Source organism: Vanellus vanellus (genome assembly GCF_965231255.1).
Source record: "Vanellus vanellus genome assembly, chromosome: 19".
Taxonomy (NCBI): domain Eukaryota; kingdom Metazoa; phylum Chordata; class Aves; order Charadriiformes; family Charadriidae; genus Vanellus; species Vanellus vanellus.
The window spans coordinates 2,099,745-2,124,962 of record NC_138924.1 but is presented as its reverse complement, the minus strand read 5'-3'; the positions used below and the strand labels follow the sequence as shown (position 1 = coordinate 2,124,962).

The following is a 25,218-nucleotide window of genomic DNA, read 5'->3' as shown; positions in this document are numbered from 1 at the left end:
CAGTGGAATTAACTGCTTGGGAGTTTGAACTGAAGTTTGGGGGTAAGCATTTGTGTGCTATTTAAATGAGTTCCTGAAAACTGTAGTTGTGCGTGTTGCTGAGTTAAGTTCAGTGGGGTAATATAGATGCTTATTTGTCAAAAGAGCAAATGTAAAAATATAATGTAGTCGCTTAACGAGATCTCAATTTGGCCACAGTATTGTGAGGTAATACTTAATGGACCATAGAGTCAATGGATCTATTTCTGCTGTCATTGGAAGGTGGGATCAGCTTTCTAATGATGCCATAAGAAGCTAATGTACTTCTGTGTTGGGCTGCTGATAAAGTAAATCTGTATGTGTTTTCTTAAGGCTCAAGGTCTTTTGCCCACTTACCCAAACCGGTAGTGGTGAGTGTGTAGGGTTAATGCCTGGTTTTAAAAAAATGGGTATTTTTTTCCAGCAACACAAAATTATAAACCTGTTCAGCCAACACGAATACATTTTACTTTAAAAAAGTATGCTGAAAGTGGCATTGTATGCCATAAAAATATACATCATGTGCCAAGACAAGCAATTGATGCTCTCCTATAAAATACAGTAAACACCACCTCCCTGCCCTTCCTTTGGCTGTCAATCAGGTTTCAGAATCATGGAATTTTACAGTATTACTGGTTAGAAGGGCTCCCCACTGGGAGCAGATGCCATCTCTGTCTTCATAGACTCAGAGAAAGTCCTGACATGTTTCAATGGCGTTCATACGTGGAAGTCTGTGAAATGGAAAGGAAAACAGCTTTTTCTGTCAACCTGTCACTGATATAAGCTCTTACATTTCATCAGAATGACTAAACTTTAAAGCTGTTTCTTCAGTGCTGAGTATATTTGAGAACTCCCAAGTGTTATCAGATTTATAGAGTCCCAGCATATGATAGAAGACCAAAGCATTTTGTGGCATGATATTAAAAATTCATTCAGATACTCGATAAAGCGTGGATGACAAAAGTCTGAAATGGAATAAGGTAGAGTGAATTTCTCCATGGTTTATTGACCTTGATTCCTCTACACAAAATAAATAGACAGAATGGACTAAAATCTCTTCTTTATGAAGGCGAAATCCTGGCAGTCAAAGACCAGCTCATAAAAATGCTCTCTGTGGCACATACCTTGGCAGTGTTAGAAGTTGGAGGCAATGGAAATTTATTGCTGGTGCCGCAATGTGTGTGTCTGTGTTTCAGAGAAGGAGAAGGCAGGGGCTGCTTTTATGAGGTTACTGATGTTTTTCTGTGGAGAAGAGAGAAAGAAAACACACTTACTTTCGTCATTTTGTGTTCTTTCCCTGAAGGTATAATAAGATAAAACACTTCCCTTTGCATACCCATTTTTTATTTGTTTGAAAAAGAAAGAGAAAAGGCAAGTCGCTCGGAACGAGGGGTTTGACATCTTTCCCTGCTGGAGCAGGCTGGGGCTCCACGCGGCTCGGAGAGGTTTCCCTGCCTTGCTGCAGTCGGAGAGCAGAATGCCTCATTGGTTTCAGATATTAAACTTTTGTGCTGAAAGCCCAGTTGGAGCTGGTGTGACAAATGGATTTTACCTGCTGCCGAAAAACACAACCCCCACCTCTCTACACCTCCCATCCTGCCTAACCTAGCCCCGAGAGCACTGGAACAGAAAGCTGCCCTTAGGCACCATCTGTTTCTGCCAGCTTCTACTTTGGGCCCTGCCTTTGCATCTGTTAAGTGGAGGCAGCTTACTTGATGAGTTGTTTTGAAGAAATATCTGGTCTCCCCACCATGTTCATTAACTATTGCAGATCTGTTAAAGAGAGGCTCTGTGATGCAATTTAGCTGTAGTTAACTAAATTCATTGAAGTCACAGTCATAGATTATTTTTGCGTCCCGCAGGGACAGAGAGCAACGCCGCTTTAGCAACACTCTTTTCTCTTCCCTTTGAAAAGAAAATTCTTTTCTGTTTGCCGTGTGAAACACCATTTAAAGCAGTGATGAAATCTAAAGGGGATTTAAAGTGACTAGTCAGTGACTATTTGTTACTGCTCCTTGTAAAACACAACCAAGTTGCACGCATAGCGCATGCTAAAACAAATACATTAATCACGGGTCCCTCCCAATAAAGAAAAGCAGCTGTTTTATTCGTAGCACCTCCTTAAGTACCCCAAAGCTACTGATTTTTTAGGCTGGCATTCTTCTCGTGGACAAACCCAGCTTTCTGGAGCCACTGGAATTTTTCCATGGCCAGTGATCAAGAACTAAAAGAAACAAAACAAAAATCCACTTAAAATACTTCAGAAAAATGGATTCAGTATGTTTGTGTTTGGATTTGTTCGAATTAGAAAACAGAGTTTTAATAGGCGTTCAGAGGAAAGCAGGCGTCACACAGTTTATATAGAAGACAGTATAACGCAAATAAAAAGGAGAGACGAAGTTAAGGGAAGGGAGGAAGAGAGTCTTGTTCTACGGCTGAAGGATACAGACGCAGAAAGGGAGGGAAGGGGGTTTTACACAAAGTTGGTAAAACAGAGCGTGTGGCAGCCAGGAATTAAACCCATGGTGTTAAGAATCTTGCAGCCTTAAGCCGTAAGGGTGGGACCATCATTTTTGTGCTGGTTGGACAGACAGTTTACCGGATTCTCCACGTGTACAGAGTCACTTTAGAAGCAAAATCGGGTCATAATACAAATGGAATTTTCTTTTATTGTATATGTTACATTTTCATCTAAAATGATGCCCTGAAGCTATAATTATGGGTTATAATATACACTATACGGAGATGTCCCTGTTGGTTTTAAGGATGAGGATAATTTATATATTAGTTAAAAGCTGGCATCTCAGAATCTGAGTCATATGTAGTAAAATAAATATGAGTAGCTCCATGAGCAAAAAACTTACCAAAGCCTGGTTTCCCATAGAGAGTTAATTGAAACCTCTGATTGATGCTTTTTCCTTGGAGTTCTTCTAACATTTCTCTTCTGTGTGCATTTTCTGGTACGAAGCGAGGTGTGATCACACGCTGCAGCCTTTCTTTCAGGCTTATCAGGTCTGTATACCAACTGGCCACCTTTTTCAGAAAACTCACAAGAGCTTAATTATCTTTGAAATCTCTTGTCAAATGTGGGTGAAATTGGCCAATGAGTTCAAAAACGTTGAGAAGGATGAACAGAGAGGGGAACTTCATGGACTGATCACACCAGCTTTGTTTACCAGGAAAGCACGCCGCAAGGAAGCCTTTGTGAGGGTTTTTGTGCGCAGCATAATAATGCCAACAGACAGAGATTAGGTATCATGAAACTCGACTTGACGTGTTGACTCAAAAGATGACACTTACACTGTTTATTCAAATTGCCTAACCAGAGCAAATAAAAAGCTCGGTTCTGCTTCCGTTACTAGCACAAGTAGTTACATTGTGTTGGTGTGATCGGTAATCTGCTCTTTATCGTTTGACTCCCCTCTGATGCAGGTAGTCATATAGTGAGAAAAGGTAACAGTTATTCTCTGAGTTAAAATGATTTGTAATATATGTACACTGAGATATGTAAAAGGACGCTGACCTGTACTGCTGTGGCTTTCTAAGCGTAGAGCTCTGGTGACATCGGGAATATTCTGCAATTTTCTTGTCTAAACATGCCACTTGGAAAACACATGACGTGCATAAGAATTAGCAATTCGCACAATCTAAAGAGAATTATCTGTTTGTCTCTAGGCGATTCACAAAAATATGCCCATAGCAATTTGAGGCATTATAAATCCATCCAGGTTGGTTCTGACCATGTTGCAGAAGTAATTTCGACTGGCACATCAGATGAAAGAACAGATTTGAAAACAGTAGCGTGCATGGCCCTGAAGGTTTTATCTTGGCTAATATTCCAGGCACCTTATGGCACTACTTTGGGTTTCTGTGAAGACTCCAAATAAAGCGTCTGCAGCCTGATGAAAGATTTAACACATTTTTTTCCTGAACAAGCTTTATAAATGTTACGCTAAAGATAAAGAATGTACTTGCTGATGGGAAGCAGCTTATTTTCTGGTGTACTCTTCACTGAAAGCACCCTTTACGCGTGATGCTTCTGTATTTCCAATGTGGGGTTTGTGCAGCAGTGGAGGTTCTGTAGCGATCACAGTGGAGGGTGCAAATTTGGGATTTCGTTTCCACTTTTCAATAATGCCCATGGAAATTCCTTAATTTACCTTTAGCAAGATATCGTTGTGGTTCCAAATGGAAACAGCCAGAACAAATATGTACGCCGAGAGGACTGCATGAAGGGTCAATAATAGAAATAAGTAGATTACGTTTAGCAACACAACTTGTGTTATCTGTGACCTGAAGGATGAGAGAGAGAGCAAAGGCTGTCCCAAGAGTTAGCTTTCAATGGCCTCAGAGAAAGGGTGGTCTGCTTCTCGTGTGAAAAGTAGGGTGCTTTCTCTGTGTTTTCTCTGCTTTCCTTATTAGTATTTTGTCTCATTTTCCATTTGCTTCTACTAAATACCAAGGACGGATTTAGGCACCTAGTTTGGGTGTCTCAAGGAGAAGCGTATTCAAGACTACCTTTTATCTGTGCATAGCGGTCTCCTTAGGCTCTCTCCAGTCAAGGGACAGAGATCATCTCCTCTCATCTCTGAAACGAGGTGATGCTGAAAGCTTAAGGGCTGCTGTATGCCTGAGCTTTGACGGCAACTCCCTTCTCAGTCCCCAAATATTTTAGGAAAATTTGCTCCTTCCAAGGCAACACTGTAGGGCAAGTGAAGGGAGGCAGACAAATACCTGGGGGCAAAGATGAGCTCTTTGCTGCTTCTGCTGTGGAGCTGGTAAATGTTTCCTTTATTATCTCCTCCTAGTCGTGCGCTTGGCTGACCTTTTTTTCTGAACAGATCTCCCAGCTTCTGTGGCCTTTCAGGGCTCATGTGCCTCAGGAGGCTGCCTAATTTTCCAGCTGAATAGGGTCCTAAACGCTATAGGGCACTCACTCGCGTTTCTTCGCGATTTATTTCGGTGGGTTAGAAATCATAATGAAGGGCCACGTGTGTTCTGCCTGAGCAGGCACTGAGCAAATACAGAGCAAGGGGTTCAGGCTAAGGCCAGAACATTTTGTTGGGAGTTCTGCTTCAGCTGGAATGTTGCAATCCTCATCAAGGATTAAAAATATCTTTTGTTCCTTTATTTAGGTATTTCCAATGGAGAGAGCTTACAAAAGGAACATATATATTAATTTCATTTAGCAAATGGGGAAATATAGCTTGACAAGGTTCTTATGCGTCTGGTCCTGAAAAAAGCTAGTCTTGTACACCCTGGCCCACCCCCAGTTGCCCCCCAAAACGTAGTATAGCAGTGGCCATGCACAATCCCTGTTGTTCTCCTTGGTAAACACCAAATAGTCAGCAATGATAAAAGGGTATTTTTTCCCCAAATGGAGACAGGATGGATGGCTCTGAGGGACAAAGGGGAATATGTATTGCATTCTTTCAGGTCTTAAATATAATCAAAATATGCCTTAAATTTTGTGACTGTAACCTAAAGTACAACTGTTTCCTATTCTGGTGATTTTAATCAGATGTTCTGTCATTGCCTAAATTACAGGTTTTTTTCCCCCTGGTCTTTGTACTATAAATAATGAAGACCAGTGCCACTATTAGAGAGAGGCCTAAGCCCCGTTTGAAAGACCTTAAAGATCTGCCAGGAAAAGCCAGGATTGACCTATGGCTTTTTCTGTGTGTTCATGGCAGCTGGCTGGGAAAAGGGCTGGGTTTCACGTGGCTTTACCTCGTGTCGCCCAAAGTCTGAATCTGGAGTTGTTGGTGCTGTTGCTCATGTTTGCGCTTGGTCTGTAACGCGCATCGTATGTGCCGTAAGGGAGAAGGGGCATCGTGCCGCGCACACATGTGCTTTGTCTAATAAAGACTGTCCGCTATTGTACAGGAATACCGGAATGATCTGGCTTATTTCCAGCGGCTGAGGGCTCCCGTCAGCACGAGTCCTCATGTGTCCTGAGGGTTCATTGTGACCCACTGGCATCAAATACCGTCTTTTTGTTGATGGTGTTTGGGGGGAAAGTTTGGTTTTACGGACAGAATAGGATGCTAGTAATTCTGAGCTGCATACATAACAAAGAGTGCAAAATAGTATATCGGTGATACTAATTAACTCTGAACATGCACAAAACCTTAGTCGCAGCAGCTGAAATCACAGCCCATTAACGTGGTCCCGGTGGGTACACGTGCTAACATGCTGCTTGGAGAAAGAACTTACTTTAAAAGTGCAGTTATTGGTGGTTGGGACCACTGGAGCCATCACACAAATACAAATATACTTATCCCTTATTTAAAAGGCAAAAGTAAAACTGAATGTGCTGAATGAAAACTATGTCTCATTTATGTACAATAATCGTATTTTTCGTATAATGTTCATATTAAAAATGCCCAAAATGATTAGATCATTTAAATTTAAACCCCTCAAGTTAAACAAGAACAAAAATGTTCTAGTAAGACTATTTAAATAAACTAATTGACCCTGTTTGTCTTAATGCATATCAGCCAGATTTTAATTTCTGGGTTTTTTTCCCAGCCTTATAACTGGGATATTATGTTTGATCCTAGAACACACATATAACTTTGCTTTTTTGTTTCAGATTCAGTCTGTGCAATACAGCTATATGACAGGACACCATAGCTCTCTATGGTATTTGCGAACCCTTATCATTATTGCTAGTGCTATAAAATGATCAGGTTTAAGTTCCATTATACGATAGTCATGAAAACATTACATTCAATGGCAGTGTAATTGTATAAGAAAGAAAGAAACCGCCAAAGTCTGCCTTCTCTCAGGGGCTGTAAAAATAGCTTTCATTCTGAACAAACGCGTTGGGTACTCAAGCCTTTATAACTTTATCATGCCTTTGTATGGCCGCGTGTGAGGTGTAATAAATGAACAACTAAAAATCCACTTGCACATACTAATAAGAAGAGTATTACGGGGATTGCAGGAGGGGTCGGAAGCTGATACGTGGATTACATGTGCTTGATTCTCCACTCTCGCGCCTGCCGTGCAGTCCCTGCTACCACGTGTGCGGGAACGGAGAAATACCAAACCAGAAATCTTGGCATGCTTCTTCGCGTGGTGGCTGCGTTTTACCCTCGCCTTCACCGGCAAGGGAGGGAGCGAGGTTGAAGCTAACAGCTTCAGTACTTACCTCCCGTTTGTATCATCGGACTTTTCAGGCTGCCAAAGCGTTTAGTCTCGAGAGATATTTTAGAACTTTTAACTCAAGGGCGACAATAGGCATCGCTGACTGCTGAGCGCTTTGGGAATGTGCTGCTTGCTTAGGTGTCGTACTAGGAATTCAAGCTGTTCCGAAATTTGGCTTGACAAAGCGAGAAGCCCTTGCGAGCCTGGCCCTGCCGCTCTTGGAAATCCAACCTTAGGAGTCTGGTTCTGCCTGTAAAGCGGTGGGAATAGTTTTATGTACTGTCAAGATTCAGTCTAGGGATAGAATTTACGTGCTATAGAAGTGAGATTTGAGGGAGAATTTTTCAGATTTCTAAATATCCATAGCGTCGGTTTTGTTTGTTTATTTCGGGAGGGCATTTCCAGGTGGTAGATGCTGCTGGTTTTGTTTAGCCTGCACGGTCTGACATTTGAGGGATCCTGGCTCTTTTTGCTTTTGGTTCGAGCTGCTTGCCCTGGAAGCATTCCTGTGTTGATTTAAAAAAAAAAAAAAAAAAAAAGTTATTTCAAATGTGGCTGGGGAAAGAGCTTGAAATTTCATCCTTTTGACACTCATCCAATGTACTGATTCTTAGGATCTGCATGTGGGCATTCAGTCGGAGGAACAAAGGGGACCCTCACGGCTTTCTCTGTTCCTCTCCAAGCGTGGTTTACAAGCTTGGCTGGCCTGAGAGCAGTCAGTGACTCGGTTTCCTTTGACCTGCTCACCGAGAAATGAGAAGGGACTTCTGCACCTCCCATGGCTGTAACCAAACCCGGACTTGTACCAAACCTTCCCGTGACAAAGTGGGGGCTGTGCAAGCTCCAGTTATTTTGGGATGCTGTTCAGTGTAGCGTTACAGCTGACAAGGAAGGCGTTTTGACAATCGGCTCCGTTCCCAACCCTACGAGCTGCAAAAAAGCTCCGGCTTCCTCCGCCCACGCATGCAAAATTGTTTTTGAGCCCACAAGGTAAACTGAAGATATAGTTAAAAGTACCAAGTGGCTGGAATACCCAGGGATGTGAGAATGAGCAGAGCTCACACAGTGATGATTTGAAACAAGCCTTGTGGCTTTTTAATAATGTGCCAAAGCAGTCTCAGTGGTGGGCCAGCAGGCACCATATTCTATCTTCTGTGAAAGAACTGGGCCCAGCAGGCCCCGGCTAATGCAGACAGCCCCTTCACTCTGCTGGAGGAGACAGACTCCGAGATGGCAATCAAGGCTTGATTTGCCAACACATTTCCAATGATTAAAATGTAATTAGCACAACTGAGTGCCTCCTCCCCAGCTAATTTTAATACATGCTGTGACAGGCAGGCAGCCGGCTGTGCCTCGGCCCAGCAGCAGATGGAAGCAGAGGCAGCGGGAGAGGAAAACCATTTTGCGATGCGACTGTTCGCATCACAAAACCATCAGGGCGCTCGGCTCTTAGAAGGCCCTTGATGGCAGCACATCAAATTGGCGCTGTCATATCTGACCGTGGCAATGGCAGCCATCCTTCATGCTGTCCCAGAAGCACAGCGAGGCAATTTGCAGGCTTAACCCTTTGAGGTCTTGGGGGGAGACGAGGCTTTGGGAAGGAAGACACCCGCACACGGGGTGTTTGAGTGTGATGTCCCCGGTAGCTTAGGGAGCGTTGTTTACACTCTGTCATTTGGCTACATTTGCTCATTTTTCCAAGTATGAGGTATTTGCCCAGAAGCATCACAATAACCAGTTATTTCTTCCCATTAAAAGCAGAAGTGCAAATAATAAAAGAATCTACAGCTCGGAAATGCCCTTGTATGTCCCCATGCAGCCAGTTTTGAGAAGGAGGAGAGACACCTCTTGTATGTCAGCGCAGCGAAAGACAGACATGAGTGAGTTACCGAAGCCAGCCCCCGTGGGAGGGGAAGCGACCAAGTCCTCTCCTTTAAGAGTGAGGTGGTTTCCCTTCGCTTCACGGTCATTTGTTTTACTTTAAGTGGGTCATTGTCTTTGGTGTTGGTGAATGCGTAGAGTCCTGTACACTGCTAGTCCTTCCAGCTCTGAATTAAGTACCCGTTGTGTAGGGACAAGCATATATTCCCATTGGGTAGTGTTAGTTTCGCATTGCTGGAGCATGGATCCAGTTTCCATAGACAAAAGACGGGAGTTGTCTTCTGTTCCTTTATTGCTGTGCCATTGTAAAATTCTGCCTGGTGCTACTGTTACTGTGCCATGTGTTATGTCTGCTGTTTTCCAGCACTCCTTTTTGTGAGAAAAACCCCAAGTTTAAGGCAGTTTTTGTGGCTAAGGCGGCGTGGCAGGGCAGGAGCTCGGAGATGGGTGTTTCCTGAGTGTGACCTCCAGTGAGGCGCAGTCCTCGCCTGCCTTCATTTCTCACGGATGAAATCGCAATAAACCCCCCTCGTTCAGCAGGAACGCCGAGAACCTAAATTAAAGAAGGTTTGCACGTATTGACAAGAAATGATTGAAGGTGCTGTAAGTGTGTGGGGTGGGAAGAAAACACGTGCTCTTGAGTTCTCTTCTGTTGGGTATGGAGGGGAGGAGAGCCCTTGATAAATCTGATGCATGTATCAAGGTGTTCCTCAATTCAGAGAGTAACAGCTAACATCTCTCCCTTGCATGTTAATAATTATTTTTAGGAGCTCTGAGGGAAGATGTAAGGCTGCCTTCTGTAATGCTTTATGAGAAACTGCTGTCTCCCTCCCTCTCACTTTCTGTGAAGGACCCCATTGGTGTACATTTTAGATGTATTGAATTTCCCGTAGATCTCTCCTGCATCTTTTTATGATAGCTGCCACGCAGGATAGCTCTGCTGAATTTTCCTCCAAGATTAAATTGGTGGCTCTGATTCTTCTTACAGGCTTTTTTATTTTCCCCTTCCCAACAGTCCTTCACATCCATACCAATGGTTTTGCATCATTCGCTTTCTTTTCCTGTATTTGGAAATCACAGTGTCCTCTTGTAGCAGATATTTTTATTGATTACTCAAAAAAGGCAGTTGAGCTAAATAGCAAAGCTGAAATGGGTCTTAAAGAAGTGCTGTTCCTGTAGCATGATAAAAATGTACCTTATGAACAAGAACAAAACTCAACACACACAACAACATCAACACCAAACTCAGTGTAAAAGCTGGCCGGACCCACTGCTCCCGGGAGCTCAGGAACCCTCCTGGCTTGGGAGTGAGTTCAGTCGTCGTCCACAGCCCTTCAGAATTTGCACAGCGTGGAATGGAGTTGACCTGAATTGCTGGATGATAGGAGGTCTGAAGCATTAAAGAGCTAGTAAGTTAGAGTGGAAAGATGTGGATGTTTAGGGATTTATAAATTCACATCATTTAAGGCAATGAGGGTATGATCTGCTGTGACCTCCTGTATAGCACAGGCCATATGATCTTCGCTAATTAATTGTACTGCCTTGAGTACGATAACTCTGATGGAACAAGGGCACAAAATTTAGGCAAGGTTTTAATTTTTCATTTATATTCTTTCAGTTAGGGGAAATCTGCCCAGTTTTTAAGTGAATAATAAGAAATTATTCCTCATTTTTAAAATATGCACCAGTCTAAATTTAATCTGGCTTTTACCCATTGCATCTTGTTACTCACTTGATTTTTAGATTGACAATAAAGCCTACAGAGGTTTTTGTGAAGAGAGCATGTTTGAAATCTTAGAGCCTTCCTATTACTAAATTTTCAGGAGCTGCGAATCGAACTTCCAATCGTTTGGCGTCTACGGTCTATAAAATAGAGGGAGCCTCTACCTCTCTAAAAAGTCCCTTGTGACATTCCAGGGCTCAGTATTCATAGACAGCATCTCTGGAGAAAGCAAAGAATTTCCGTGCTCTACCTAATCTGTCTCAAAATGTACATCACCGGCTGCGCAGTTTCAGATTCCTTTATGCACGCTGTACGAGGTGCAGGTGGTTTGTCTGGGATCGTGCAGACAGAAACCCGGTGCAGATTTTCGCCTGTGGGATAGCGGTGACCACAAAGATGAGAGACGTGAAGCTTCTGCTCCTTCTAGGCCTCCCATGGCTCCCCTATTCCCAGACAGACTTGTCTTGCAAGATGCACCCCCTTCTATTTCAGTATCTCTCTTCTTACTTGACAAAAGGTTTCATGGGAAGTCCTGTGTTTTACACTCAGGATGTCTCCTGGCCCTTCCGCGGAGTTCTCCTTTGGAAGAGATAATTTCTAACGGCGTGAAGTCTCAGTACGGTTGCGGCTGAGAGAGGAACGTACGGGCAGTTTCAGCGACACTCAGCGCTGCGTTAGCTCCAGCCCTGCTTAAACACAGTTGTTGCTGGTGAAACTCTCGCATTTTCCAGGACTCGCCTGGACAAGGATAATTTTTCTGAACACTGTGCTAAAAGCCAGCTATTCAAAGCAATACCTTACCTTGGCTGTGCCAGGTAATTTGCCACTGCTGATAACAGTCGTGGAGTCTGTGATACCATTTATGATACAGGAGTTTTTATCACCTCACTCTGGTGGTCGGTTAATGCAGCAGTGAAAAAACCAACCAAACCATCTTTGTTATCCCCCCGTTAGAAGTGCATTGGTGGTACTGAGGGCCTGGTTTCCCCACGAAAATGGCTCCTAAAAGAGAGCTTTGGGTCTTAGCTGAAGCCCTCGTGTTTCTGCTGTCGGTATAACCGTATAGTTGAGCACTGTGAGTCCCGGGGTTTTTACTGTGTGTTTTTACAGTGCTGCAGAAGGCAACATCAGAGTAACAGCTTTTTCTCAAAGCGGAGGAGGCACACCAGGGTGTAGGGCTGGTTCCAAGAGGTCCTCGGGGAGAGCGAGCTGGAGGAACCCAGCCTAGGGGCTCAATTAGGAGCAGCCCATACCTGTGTGGGCTGTTCGGACACGCTGAGGTACCACTTCTGGTAGTGAAGGGGACAGCCCCAGCGGCGGATGATCTGTTGGATAGCACCTGCTCCGACTATGAATATTCTTACTTTTTCTCAGCCACTCCATGAATAACGAACGGTTGAGTCCAGCTGATAAATCAGGGATATACAATTATCCTTACCTCTAAATAGAGAAATGCAACTCCTGTTTTAAATTCAATTATTATAATTGCAGCATTCTGAAAAAAACCCACCCTAATACATTCATTTCCTAATAAGAGATTACAGATTCCCAATTACAGCATCGCGTATGTCAAAACAGGAAATTTGAGGCAGGCAGGCCAAAGTGTGCCATTGTCTTTACAATTTATATTTACTGGCTGTAGATTTAGAATAATCCTTCTCTTCCCTCAGGTCTCGCACAGGCAATTTATAAATTGTACAAAAATGATAAAGGCAGCAATAAATAATAATAATAATAATATGTAACAACTGTGCGAGTGATGAATTATAAAACAGAGAGTGGAAAAGGGAATGAACCCGCAGTGCAGAAACAGTTTACAGGGCTGAGTACACCGTCTGAGCTATTTTTCTGGCATTATGACAATGAGGAACATTTATGGGAGTTTGCAAACAGCTTACAACACAAATCATTTTGTTTCAGGTTATATTTATAGGGCTTAGTTAAGAGTTTTTTAGTCTCCATTAAAATCCAATGTTCAGAGGTTTATAGCTCAGCTGTTAAGGTCTTATCCCTAAGGATCAATTGTTTTGGGTTGTTTGGGGTATTATTATTATTTATACAAGTCAGTTTAAATTGCTTAGCCTAATGTAAAGATACAGAGCTCAAAAGCTAGAGTCCTTGTTGTTTGGGAAAGATGAGAAGAGGTGGCTTTTTATGCTTTATTTTTTGTTTGAGATATTATTTCTACAACTATTTTATCTTACAAATCAATTGAATCTCCTCATGTGTGGTTCGGTAGCCATTTTGTGCTCAGAGTTGCTGCAGGCTGTAAAAGAGAACAACCCCTGTGCAACGGTAGCGACATTGTGTTGCTGTTTCTTTGTGTGCATTTCTGTAATTTAAAATAAAAATAATTTGCAGCTGAAATGATATTATGTGCTGTAGGACATGCCGTTTAGTTGGTGGAAGATGAGATCTGTATTGAAAATAGGCATGCTGTGTCTACGGCCTGATCCAAGTCTTAACGCTTTCTTCTTCTTTATTTCTTCTATTTACTAAGACCAAAATTCTCTAAGAAAAATGCCCTATTATCCCGCACACTTTGTAAACACGTGTAGTAAAAAGCAAGCAAATCCTAAGGAGCGTACCATTTAATAGCCCAAACAGATGAAAAGTAGAGGGCTGACAGAAGAAGAGACTAAGTGACTTGCCTGAGGCGATACTGATAGCCACTGACAGAGGTGGGTCGTGCGAGTCCTAGCCCAAAGCTAGCTTTCCTCCATCGTGGTGCTTTTCAACCTACAATGATGTATGTTTGGTGAGAGGTGAGTCAGATCCAAAGAGTATTACTGGATCACTACCGTTTAGGTAGCTGTGGAGGGTTAAGAACCTGACACATAGGGAAAAGGTTAAATAAGATATCTCATAGTTGCATTTTATAAACAAACATGGGAGCATTCGAGCCAAATGAACTGCGTATCTTGAGAAAGAATATTTTAAATTCCTAAAATGCACCTATCTGTGGAATTAATGCAGAGTCTGTTCTTACTTAAATCCTTTTCCGTTGTATCAAGCTCCCTTTGTGGCAGTGCTTCCTAGCTCTTTCTTGTTTAATTCTAAATATTCATGATATTCATTCTATTTAAGTCCTAAGCTGTTATCTGAGACAAAATGTCAACATTTTAATGACAAACTACTGTATCCATTGCATACAGTGGAGTCCCCAGGGAACCGGTTTGCTGTGGCTGACTATCAATCTCTGATTGAAAACCTGATTGACACCAATAAAAGCTCGGTAGTTCTCATTTCCCCGTTTCAAATGATCCAAAGAGCTAAATAGCCATCCAAGATCTATAGAGTGTTCTTAGCCTGTACATAATTCATTATTTCAATTATTGTGCTTTTTTAACTTCTAATATTGGAACAGCAGAACTTTTCCTTCAGGTGAATAGGACATCCAGTTACTCTCCTTTTGCCTTTCCCTCCGGTGTTGCAATCACACAGGACCCCACGTTCCTTTCGGGCCCTGGAGAAGCATCTTTTCATCCCCTTTGCTTCCTGCCACAACCCTTTTTGTGGATTATTCTTTTTACTTTTTACTTGGCTGTATGAACCGTAAACTCTGGACCTCCCAAGATCCGTAATGCTCAGTTACATGCAGAAGAAAACAAGTTGCTGCCTCCAACCTATTGATTCGGTTTTCAAAGTTAACTCAACCCTCGCTTAGTTTTTTTGTCTTGTAATTTCTATTTCTGGCAGTGATGAAGAAAGGGAGGAACTCTCAGACCCCAGGCTGTGAACGTAAAGCTGACAGTAAAAAAACATTTAAGAGTTCTCTGTGAGATACTGAGGTCAAAATTTGGCCATCTGGCAGTTAGGAATAGACATGTGTGAAGGCACGCCAGGCACCTGCTGAAGGCAGATCTGCAAGAGCAAAGTCTTCAAAGGTTTGCTTGCTGCTTCTCAGCCAATGCGTGGTTTTCATTTGTAGCTTCTCTTATCGAGCACAATTTCTAAATGAGGATGGTTGCTTCACTTTAAGGACGTACAAATGACTTGCCCTCACCTGTCAAGCATGATCCTTGTATTTTACCAGGCCCATTATGAACGCAATCTTTCTGTCGAAAATTTGCATACCTCCTTTCTTGAAAAGTAATGACAGCAATTTCTTTCCCTCCGCTCACTTTCTGAGTGTCTCATTTAACAGCACCTGTGAAACCGACAGGCGCAGAGATGAGAAGTGAAAGAGAGCAGTTGATTAAATCATCATCAAGTCGGGCCTCAGAAAGTCAATTCTGCTTCCCGTCTGCAATGATATCCTTTTATCTTAAAGTAATGAGCTATGGCACTTTTGCATCGGGTAATGCGATAAGTTCTATTAGCATGTTCCATTTGCTTCACAAGCAAGGGCAAGTCATTTCAGCAAGCTCATATCACTGCAATCAAAGCAATTGGCTTCACAGGCAGAGAAGAAAGAGGAAAGGCTCAGGGTGATTTTTATGGATCACAACACAGTGGAAAAAATAGATTCTTGTATTATTTTAACCCGTAACATGCTTTGCTTCTTGTCCGTCAGGATATTTTGATTTCATTAGCCTGTAAGTACCTGGAAGACTCAAATTCCAAACTGAACTCTTGAGCTAAGAGCAGGAGTTATGATAAATAGGAATCTTTTTTTTTTTTGTACAGATACACTGGCTAATGCACTATTAGGAACTGACTTCATTAAACACTGATTAGTTTAAGTCTTGCTATTGACTTAGTCCACCAGTATAAATGCACATTTATATTATTATTTACTATTATTTATTTTTTGAACCCTGACAAAGTACTCATCAGTTGAGAGGATGCTAAAAATGACATTACGCACTGCAAATTGTCGTCACCAGTTGAGAGGATGCTAAAAATAACATTGCATACTGCAAATTGTCTACAGCCAGAAAGGTAGGTAAGGAGGCAGCAAATGTACATTTGGAGTCCCAGAGGCAAAGGCATGTAGGCATTTTTTCATATAGCGTCTTGAGGAGCTGAGGCAGGGAGTTCATCCTTCTCTTGCAAAGGAGGATGATGTCCTAAAATGAAGACTGGGTTGTGTGTGCGGCCAAGAGCCCCTTGGTGCCCAGTTACTCTGGTGGAATTTGGATGCCTGACTTGCAGCAGGCACTTTCTGAAGATGCTGAGCTGAGTAACTCGTGGCATCGTTAGCTTTCTAATGGTACATCTGGAAAGCCCATTTAATCTTCCGCTGACATCGGTGGGAGCATCGCCCTGTTCTTTGGGGATGGCTGGATTGGGCCTTAAGCACTTGTGGGATCATTGAGCAATGACACCATAAGGAAGCCATCGGGAGTGATATCTGGGAGAAAGAAGTTGCACTTTTCCAAGAAGTGCAATAACTTACCAGTCTCAGCTCAGTTTCCAGGGAGCAAAGGAAAATGCGTTTCTGACAGGGCTGGTTTCTCTTCATCCTTCTCTGGGGCTGTGCCTGGAGGTGCCCGAGGATGCCGGTGGCGTGTTTCCCTGGGATGAAACCGAGCCCCGGGCAGACAGCCAGGACAGAGGGCTGCGGCTCTGTCCCTGGCAGCCCTCGGGCAGGCTCTGTGCTCCTGCGGGCACCGCTGCCTCCCCAGCCACGCACAGGAGGCCTCCCGCTCTCTCCCGCTCCCACAGGGCTCCTAGCCTTCCCCTTCAAGTGATATCTCTGGGAATATGGGGATTGACACAACAGAAACAAACCTCAAAATAGGACTCATGTTTAGCTGTCTTTCTGGAGTGAAACTGCCCTCTGCTTTACAAGTAAGCTCACTGTTGTCTACCAGGAGGATGTATACCACCCACCGGTTTCTAAGGATATATTCACGTCCTATATAAGTATAACGTGGATCGTCTTTATCGCAGATAGTAATGTAATCTGGTGTTTTCATTTTAATGCTCAAAATATAACTCTTTCTTATCAAACCATTGTTTTGTTGATGGTAGAGCTAGAAGGAGCCACTTACTGTGTCGCTTTGCTATGTAAAACAATCATAAAAGTCCTGGGTGTGAGGAATTAAAAAGAGTGATAGCTGGAAGTGGTTCTAAGTTCTGAATATTTTTCCTGTAAGGGGCCAAGATAACTTTAAATGTCCAAGACTGATACATTTCATCTGAAGTGAAGTAGTTTGGATAAAATGGAATTCAGATTAGGGGTCAACATTGCAATCTTTTGTCCAGACTAAGGTAATTTGTGTAAAATGGGACTTTTCTGTGAATAATCCGTAATTTTAGCTTTTGAGAAAGCAGACCTTAAACTTCTCAGACCATCTCTGTTTCAGAGTCATTCCTTACAGTGAATCACTGTGGATAATGGTGAAGAATTGCTGAGCAGACTGTGATGTTAACCAATTTGCGAGATGCTATATATAAGATTCCTTGGCAAGGAGCTCCATGCTGAATGCTACTTGCAGGCAAAGTCGGAGATAGGAAAGAAAAAAGTCAAATTCTTGCTCTTACTTTCTTTGTGACTCTGCCTGTCTCCATTTCATCAATTAGAAAATTGCCCATTTATTCCCTGTCTGTGTCTCCTTTCATCTAGGAGACGTTTTTTTTCTCCTTTTTTCTTGGAAGCAAAGGTCTAATTGTACAGCTAAAATATCATCTCTGCCCTTTCCAGGGTTCTCAGTTTGTCATTGGCAGATAGATGGACAAGAATATTGTAAATGTCAGTGTGAACATGGCTGAGGTCTGGGTTTTCCTTCATTTTCTTCAGATTTCTTTTCAGCAGACAGATGAGTAGAATCACTTTGTTCAGCACTGGCGTTTCAGCGGCACCGACTCCTTTGGTGGCAATGATAAATGGATCCAAGATATGAAATAGCTGTTCCAGCAAAGTCCATTGAGCAGAATAGAGAACAATGCCCTCCTCAATGTCATTGTACATGATATATTCAATGATTGCCACTTTTTGCACAAGAATGTGTTCAATCAGCAAGGTACATAGAAATCCATAGTGTTGCTTCAGCCTGAATGAGCTGGTGAGGTGGCACAGACCTTTACTCAGCTTGATTTGGACCAGACTCTCTCAAGCTATCAAAATGGGCTCAAATTATAGCTGTAACCTCATAGGGTGTCTGATTTCTGAAATGTGGCATTGGGATCAGTCTCATTCTGCGGGTGCTGTGGGAGACGTGCTCTGCATTTTAACTTGCGCTCTCTCCAGCTGGGGCAGGGGATTCGGGAAGTACAACTCATCTTTAGCCCAATCCTTAGGCTTCCCTTCCTTACACACAACACACCAGCAATTAAACCTCAAATGGGAATTGGAAAGTTCTTTCTCCACTTCCCACTGCAGTTATATGTCTGCGTACTCCATATCGCAGGGAGTGCATGTTCTGCTTTCACAGCCCGGACTGATAGCGGTTATTTAGAAGGTTTAAGCTGGGGCAGAAAGAAGAGCTTTCTTTTTTGTTGGCACGAAGACCTTACAAGTTTGTGTGTTCCCTCCTCACCTTGGGTTGATTTTAGGATCAGCTATTTGAATTTTCACTGCAGCACAGGTATGAAAGTGCAAGTTTGTGGGTTACTGATTCTGATTAGCCCTTCTTGAGCATGAAGTTCGGAAATACTGCAAAAGGAAGCTTGAACACTTGGCACATGTGTGTTCAAGTGATGTGGTGGCTGATAGCCTGCACACTTTAGTTATTAAAGGTGTTTGAACAGTTCAAGTGATAACTGTAGCCACTTTGAGCAAGTCGTCGTCAGTCTGGTCTTGTTATTGCCCCTAATTATGTAGAAATTAGAAGCAACCTTAACGTTTCCGTATGTCCTCTAAGAATTTTACCTGTGGAGCTAGTTTTGAGTGAGCTTAGATGTCCCTTGCTTTGGATTTGGTTTGTAGTGCTGTAGGTCCTGTGGGAAAACTGTTAAGAGTCCCTTGGCCCAGTCCAAGACTTTCCAAAGCGTAAATAACCATTTCGAAGAATCCTTCCTCTTGAGGGGCCCATCAGGCTGTGGTTTGAAAAGATCTCACAGCTTTTTGTGCCATGCTCATTTGAAAACTTGGCCGTATGTGGGAGCTGTGGGTGCTCAGCAGTTTTGCTAATCTGGCTTTTATTTCGGTGCCTAAATGAGAGCTCAGAGCTGCTTGGTTGGGTGGGTTTTCGATGATGTAGGCCAGCTTTTGAAAATTTGGCTCTGGGCTCTTCTCGAGGCTGGCCCCGGGTGACTGTAATCAGTCACGACTTGTGTTCAGTGTGGAGATAGTAAATGCCTTGAGCCTGAGAATCGGAGAAAGAAGCCTCTGTTTGTTCAGGTGTAAAATGTGTCTGCAGCCTCCTTGTCCTGATTTGTCACATTATCACTTACAGCTTCCAGTGAAGCTAGTGGCAGTTATCCAAAAATCAGGTCATGCTATCTCTAAATGATATTTTGGATTCCTAGTTATTTACAGAATATTCCAATGCAGCGTGTGCACAGAGCCATGGTTTCCTGAAACAAGACATGGGAGAATGCTGAAAAATTATCTTTTTGTAATAGGCAACTGAAACTCGACGCAAAGCAGAAGGCCGGTACGAAGCGTTTGCATCACTTCGATTCCAAAACACTCTGGTGCTCCGAGAACCACAAAGCACCTAAATCATTTTACTTTTTTTTTTCTGTGGCCCTGGGAGGTAGAGAAATGCTAGAGCAACTCAGGAACTGAGCAAGCAGCGCAGACTCAAGTCTTCAAATTGACCAGTAATTCTGAATAACCGACTTCACGGTTGTCAGCTTTGGTTGTCAAAACCCGTTCTCCAGAAGGGGTTAGCAGTAAGCCTGCAGAAGATGGAAACACCTTGTGCTTTAGCACCTCTGGGAAGAAAATGCATCCAAAAATGTAAATCAGAGCAAGGGCCCCTGGGGGTTGTGTGTGCGAGAGCAGTGCCCGGAGTGCCTATGCAGCGAAGGAGTCTCAGGCATGGGAAGAACACGGAGTTGCTCCAGTTCAGTTTCCAGCCTGAGTAGCAAACCTCTTCTTTCTTCTGCAAGTCTTTTTGGGAGTTACCCCTGCACATAAATTGTCGGATTCTTTCCATGAACCAGAGGAAATCCGCGTATTTACTCCTCAGGGAAAATTCAGCTTAGCGTGGATGTGCAAAACATGCACACGCAACGTATACGCCCGCAGACACGCACACATATACATACTGCAGGGAACTATAACCCCAGTGCAGTGCATAAAGCTCTTTCCTCCTCTCTGTCCTGTTTTTTCTTTCATACAGCTTGTCCGTAAAATTCTGCTCTTGGACCAGGACAGCGCTGCTGAACGGTGGGTCTCCTTCCCTCGTGCCCCACCAACAAACCCTCTTTATGAGGGAAATAGATGCCTTGTGTGTGCAGGACTCCTGGCATTTTCCGGAGTGTATCTGGAGCCAGGCTAGGCAAACGTTAGGAGCTGTTTGCTGAGTGCATTTATTGCCTTTGCATAATTTATGAGCTGGAGGGGTTTGACCATCATTCGTCTCTGCCAGAGGCTGGCACTGAGGGCTCTGGAGGATGGAGCTGTAAATTGGATGGTGCGCTCCTGCTGAGCTCACAGCAAAGTCCTCGGGTCAGTATGGGAATTTAATACCAGGAATGGAACTGTTTTCTCAGAGTGCCATGTGGGCCTCCGTGCAGCAGACGCTTTTTTGGCAGCCACAGTGACTGGCCAAATCGCGAAGCTGTCAGTCACTGGGCATGTTGCGAAGGGAGCCTGAGCATTTTTAATCGGCTTGGCATCCGTGCTGCTTCCATAATGGACACCAGTAGGTCTCAGTCCTTCGCCATATGCTTAACTCTGGAGACAAGGTGCTTCTGGGTATAGCAGTAATTATTTGATGCGGAATTAAGCAGACCTTGAAATTAGAACTGGACTGTCGGAAAGCAGAAAGCTTAACACTTTGATGGAAATAACTTCCCACCGACATCACTCTGTGCACTTTTCTGCAGATGCACTCGGATGCGGGATGTTTTGCTGGCAAATTCAGATGTCACTGCTGGCAAGTACTCTTCTCCCCAAGTACCTCCACGCTGCAGAAAACACAAAACCCTGAGCTCTTTCCAAGCTTATGAGTCAGGAAAAACTTAATCCACATCAGAGGAGAGATTCCTTAAACCAGACAAAAATGGTGGGGGAAGGAGAGGCTGCAAAGCACTGTGACCACAGCTGGGTCCCGGGATGCGTGCCCTTGTGCCCCAGCAGCGGGAGCAATGGCATATTAAAGCCTTCTGAACCCTCCTGCTAAACGGGAATCGCTCTTGCCTGCTTATATATCCACTTTTTACCCCCTTTCTTTCTTCTTTCGGATCCAAGTATTGCAATCAGGACTTGTATTGGAGTTTGTCCGGAGGGTGAGCAGGGGACACAAACAAATGGAGCGATTGGTTCGAAACAGGCTCCCTGTTTTGAAACATGTAAGATGTGTCATACGTTATAATGCATCCTAACATATAGGGCGCGCAATGCAGGCACCCCAGAACCACTGCGCCCTCCTGGCTGGAACCAAGCACTGGAAGAAAGTGCTGCAGCCAAAAAGCTGAATTTTTCCAACAACTGTAAAATACAGTAAATGGGGAGTCTTTGTGACATGCTGTGATTTTCATGGATGGAAACCCATGTGCGTGTTTGCTTTTCTGTAAATGTAGGGGCTTGCTTTGCAAACATGTTTGTGCAGACATTTGCACCTTGTACCAAAATCTCATACATCTAGTCACGCTGAAGTCAAAATGCATAATATTTACAGGGTAAGGGAATAAGCGCTTCATATAAATACCATACTGTTCTAGAAATGTGCAGTTCTCCCTTTGTCGGTTAAGTACGCTCTCTTCCTTAACTTGATCATCGTGTGAGGGTTTAAGATTTCAAGCTAAAACTGTCTCATATCTTCATGTTCTATCTCATTTGTTTGTTACCAGAGTATTTAGGTGCAACTAGTGCTATATAAATAATTTCCGTTATTAAATAAATTTCACTTCCTGTTTGGAATTATCTGAAAGCAGATTGTAATTTTATCTGATTTTTTGCTTCATTTTAAATTATCTGGAAGATACCTAGAAATAGTTCTTAGCTCTAATTTGTTAGTATGTAGCTCATTGGTGTGGGGAAGGCACCTTTTCACCCCTGTACCAATGAAGACGAGGAAAAAGCCAGTGAAACAGAAAAGTTATAATTAAAGAAGACACAGAAGATGATGTGATTTGTGCAGATCAAATATGTATATTTGTGGGTGTATTTGGCTATGTCTGTTCACATGCCACTGTATAGTTAACCTTCTGAATTCACAAAGTATAACTAATTTCAACACAATTTGGTTGTTTTATGGAAATACTCAAAGATGCATTAAATGGGACACGAATGCGTACAGGGCTTAACTGGCTACTGTAATGACGTGCCACAAGCAGCTACTCCTTCACAGTTTGGTGAGCTTACGCTTTCCTTCAAAACATCTGCCATTAGATCTGCAGAGGTATGAGTTCTTCCCTGAATGATACAGACAGTTCAGTCCTCTAGAATCTAAAAGTGGAGTTTAAAAAAAAAAAAAAAAAAACAACAAAACCAAAACAAACCCAGAAGGAGGTGTTTGCCTCATTCTTCTGCTGTGGAGGTAGCCAAGTGTGACCGCTCCATAGTTACCCTGAATTAGCTGGGATGAATCAAGTCCGTGTCTAAGAAAGAAGCAGCTAGGTGGGAGTCAGCTGCACGGTCTTACAGTCCTATTTCCAGCAGTTTTGTACTCGAATGTGTGTTTTGGGTTTCTGGTGCTTATCTGTACTGAAGCTTGATTCATCGAGTCCTGTTGTATTTCTGCAATAGTAACAGGTATTAAAAAATTGAGCAGTGACGCTTGATAAATAGCAAGACCCACTAGCGTTACTGTTCACCTTTTTGTAGTATTATAAGTGTTTACTACGATACCCGGGCTACTCTTGAATTATAGAGAACCTCAATGAGTCAATTAATTTGACATGTTCTTGCTTCCGCTGTGATCTCTGAATTCTTTAGTTCAGTACCTGTAAGCAAAGACAGAGTGAACCCTCCGAGTAGTCCTGGAGTAAAACGGTGGCCTCGCGGCTGCTTCTCTTCTGGGACAGGCAAACCCGAGCCGTTTCCATACCCTGCTCTCTGAGCAGCCCTTGAAGCCCATGTATTGGCAGGCAGCATGAGAAATACTGTCCGTCAAAAGAAAACAAAACCGCCCTCATTTCTTCTTCCCTGATCTGGTTCTGGAGTCTAAATGTGCTCATGCACCATCAGCTCCTGTCCATGTGAATTTGACTAACAGAGGGCATTGCAAATGGCTTTTGTTCTCGTCAGTGCATCTTTTTCGTGAGTCAAACATACAAATGTATTGTCTTCAACAACACTGTGGGGTGAAATTCCCTCCCGTACAGTAAACTGAGCTTTTCCCTAAAGGTACCAGATTTGTTGCCACAGGGTTGGTGAGTGTTTGGGCCATCTTCTTCATAGAAATCTTTCATTTTTTTGCTGTAGCAAATTTCTCTTACCTGTTCTTTTTTCCTTTTTGTGTTTCAGTGTGACAGCGATAGTGATCAAGAAGAAAAGGTAAGAAAGGGAATCAGTATGGGAACAAAAATGGTTTGTTTGATTCACTTATTCCTATTATTCTGTTATTTATTCAAAATTTCTTTTTGGAATGATCTGAAGCATCTCTATACAAAGAAAAGACTTTGTTTCCTTTAACTTAATTTTGGAATAGACCTCCAAGGAAAAAGAATTCTAATGAATACTTTGGAGGCTACACAATTCATCTTTGAGCATATTTATGCCACGGCTTGTGTGGGTTGTTTGTGAACACCAGTCTCAGTGCCAACCCTTTCTATGGCTACGTTTTCCCTTGGGAAGTTCTGACAGTAACCGAATATATTTGTAACCCTCACATTTGCACTTTTTAACCACTGTTATCACCTGGTGTGCTTCTCTGCAAGTAAGGGTCCTGAAAGTCAGATTGAAATGTTATGGTTGATATACGTCACCATTTTTTTAGAAACAACATTTGGAAACTGTACATTAAGTCAAGTGACACAAATTTCTGATAGTTGTCTCAGTAACTGTGCATGTCTAAGTGGAAAAAGGGGAGAACATCATGCTGAAAAAGAGGCACTGATTTCTAATGCTCTTTATTGTTTAGAAGGCTAATAGTCATGAAGAACTGGTGTTCACACTGATGCACATTTGTATGTCTTTTTTTATGTTGTGAACAGACTAACATCTAGATTTCTTCTTTGGCAAAAATGAAATAATCACTGCAGAAAAACTGGTGTAATTTCTTTATTTCCGGGTTGGATTTTGTGAGTTTCATTTGTATGTTGAGCCTTAAGGGATGTTTTGATAATGTAATCACTTTTGCGTCCTCTTCCACTGGATAAATTGAGGGGTTGAAGTTGGGGGAGGGTAAAATAATGTCAGAAAATATCATTCCTGTAATAACATTGAATTGTTTAGAGTTTCATGAGTGGTTCTGTTAACTAGCTCCAAGTCAAGCCAAGAAGAGGAGAGATGACCGTCTTGGTATGCAGCTTACACAACAGAAAAGAACAAATATGTTGTAAAATTTACAAGGAAACAATGAATACAGAAATCACCTTTCAGGAATTTAATCTGTTTTCTACAGGATTTTGTAGCAGGAAGCAAAGAAAATGTTCAAACCGCCAAAGCTTTGCCCTTCAGCTTTTTCAGTAATTTCCCAAGTAGAGATATTTTTCCTCGTGTTTCTTAATAATTTGCTAACTATGTTAAAGAACCACTGTTTACTTTGCACTGCAGTGATTTCCCTTTCATAAGGGAACTAATCACTGGAGTTAATCAGTGTGACAACAGAAAGGGGAGGTTTTGTTGGGTTTTTGCACAGAATATTAACCTGCGCTTTTAGATATGAATTTTTAATGCATTACCATTACATTCCATCCTGTGAAGTGATTATTCATTTTCAGGATGTTCCTTATGCAGTGGAAGATGATAAACTGAATTTCGGCTCCCATGTTTATGGCACTCAGAACTAGAAGTGTAATTTCCTGCCACTGCTGCATTTATGGAGCTAAACCTCTGCCAGCGTCACGGTATTTTTCTCCTGCAGCGCTCCTATATAAAAAGGCAGAGGCAGCTTTTTGGGATGGTGGTGGTGAGCTGGTTCAGAGAAGTTTCTGCAACACAATAAGAGAGAGACTCAAGATTGAGCCTCACACAGAATATGCCAGTACTTGTGTGGGAAGGATTTAAAATCCAGATGCGTATTTCATCTCTGTGATCTATATTTTGTCTTCCCTCTAATGAAATGAGATTAAGTGCAGATCCAAATGTCCCTAATAATTTAGTGCTTTTCAAATCCCAGAACCAGACCCAGCTTTGAGTTTTATAGCTCAGGCCCAGTTCTGAAAGATGACAGCTAACCCCGGTGTATTTATTCAGCCGGCGCTGGCAGCCTAGGCAAAGATCTGAAGGCCTTGTTCTGCTGTTAATTTGAATTCAGCATATGTAGCCTGTTATA

At 42.7% G+C, this 25,218-nt stretch overlaps 1 protein-coding gene across 2 annotated transcripts in view; it reads left to right on the top strand.

The window, feature by feature from the left end:
• Nucleotides 1-25,218, top strand: part of AUTS2 (activator of transcription and developmental regulator AUTS2) — a gene marked incomplete at its 5' end in the record, with an annotated part of 806,697 nt that overhangs the window by 539,688 nt on the left and 241,791 nt on the right. For both annotated transcript variants that reach the window (XM_082493211.1, XM_082493210.1), the window contains one exon: nucleotides 23,247-23,276. In XM_082493211.1, the coding sequence (XP_082349337.1) occupies nucleotides 23,247-23,276 (30 nt within the window). The remainder of the gene's footprint in view (nucleotides 1-23,246; nucleotides 23,277-25,218) is intronic.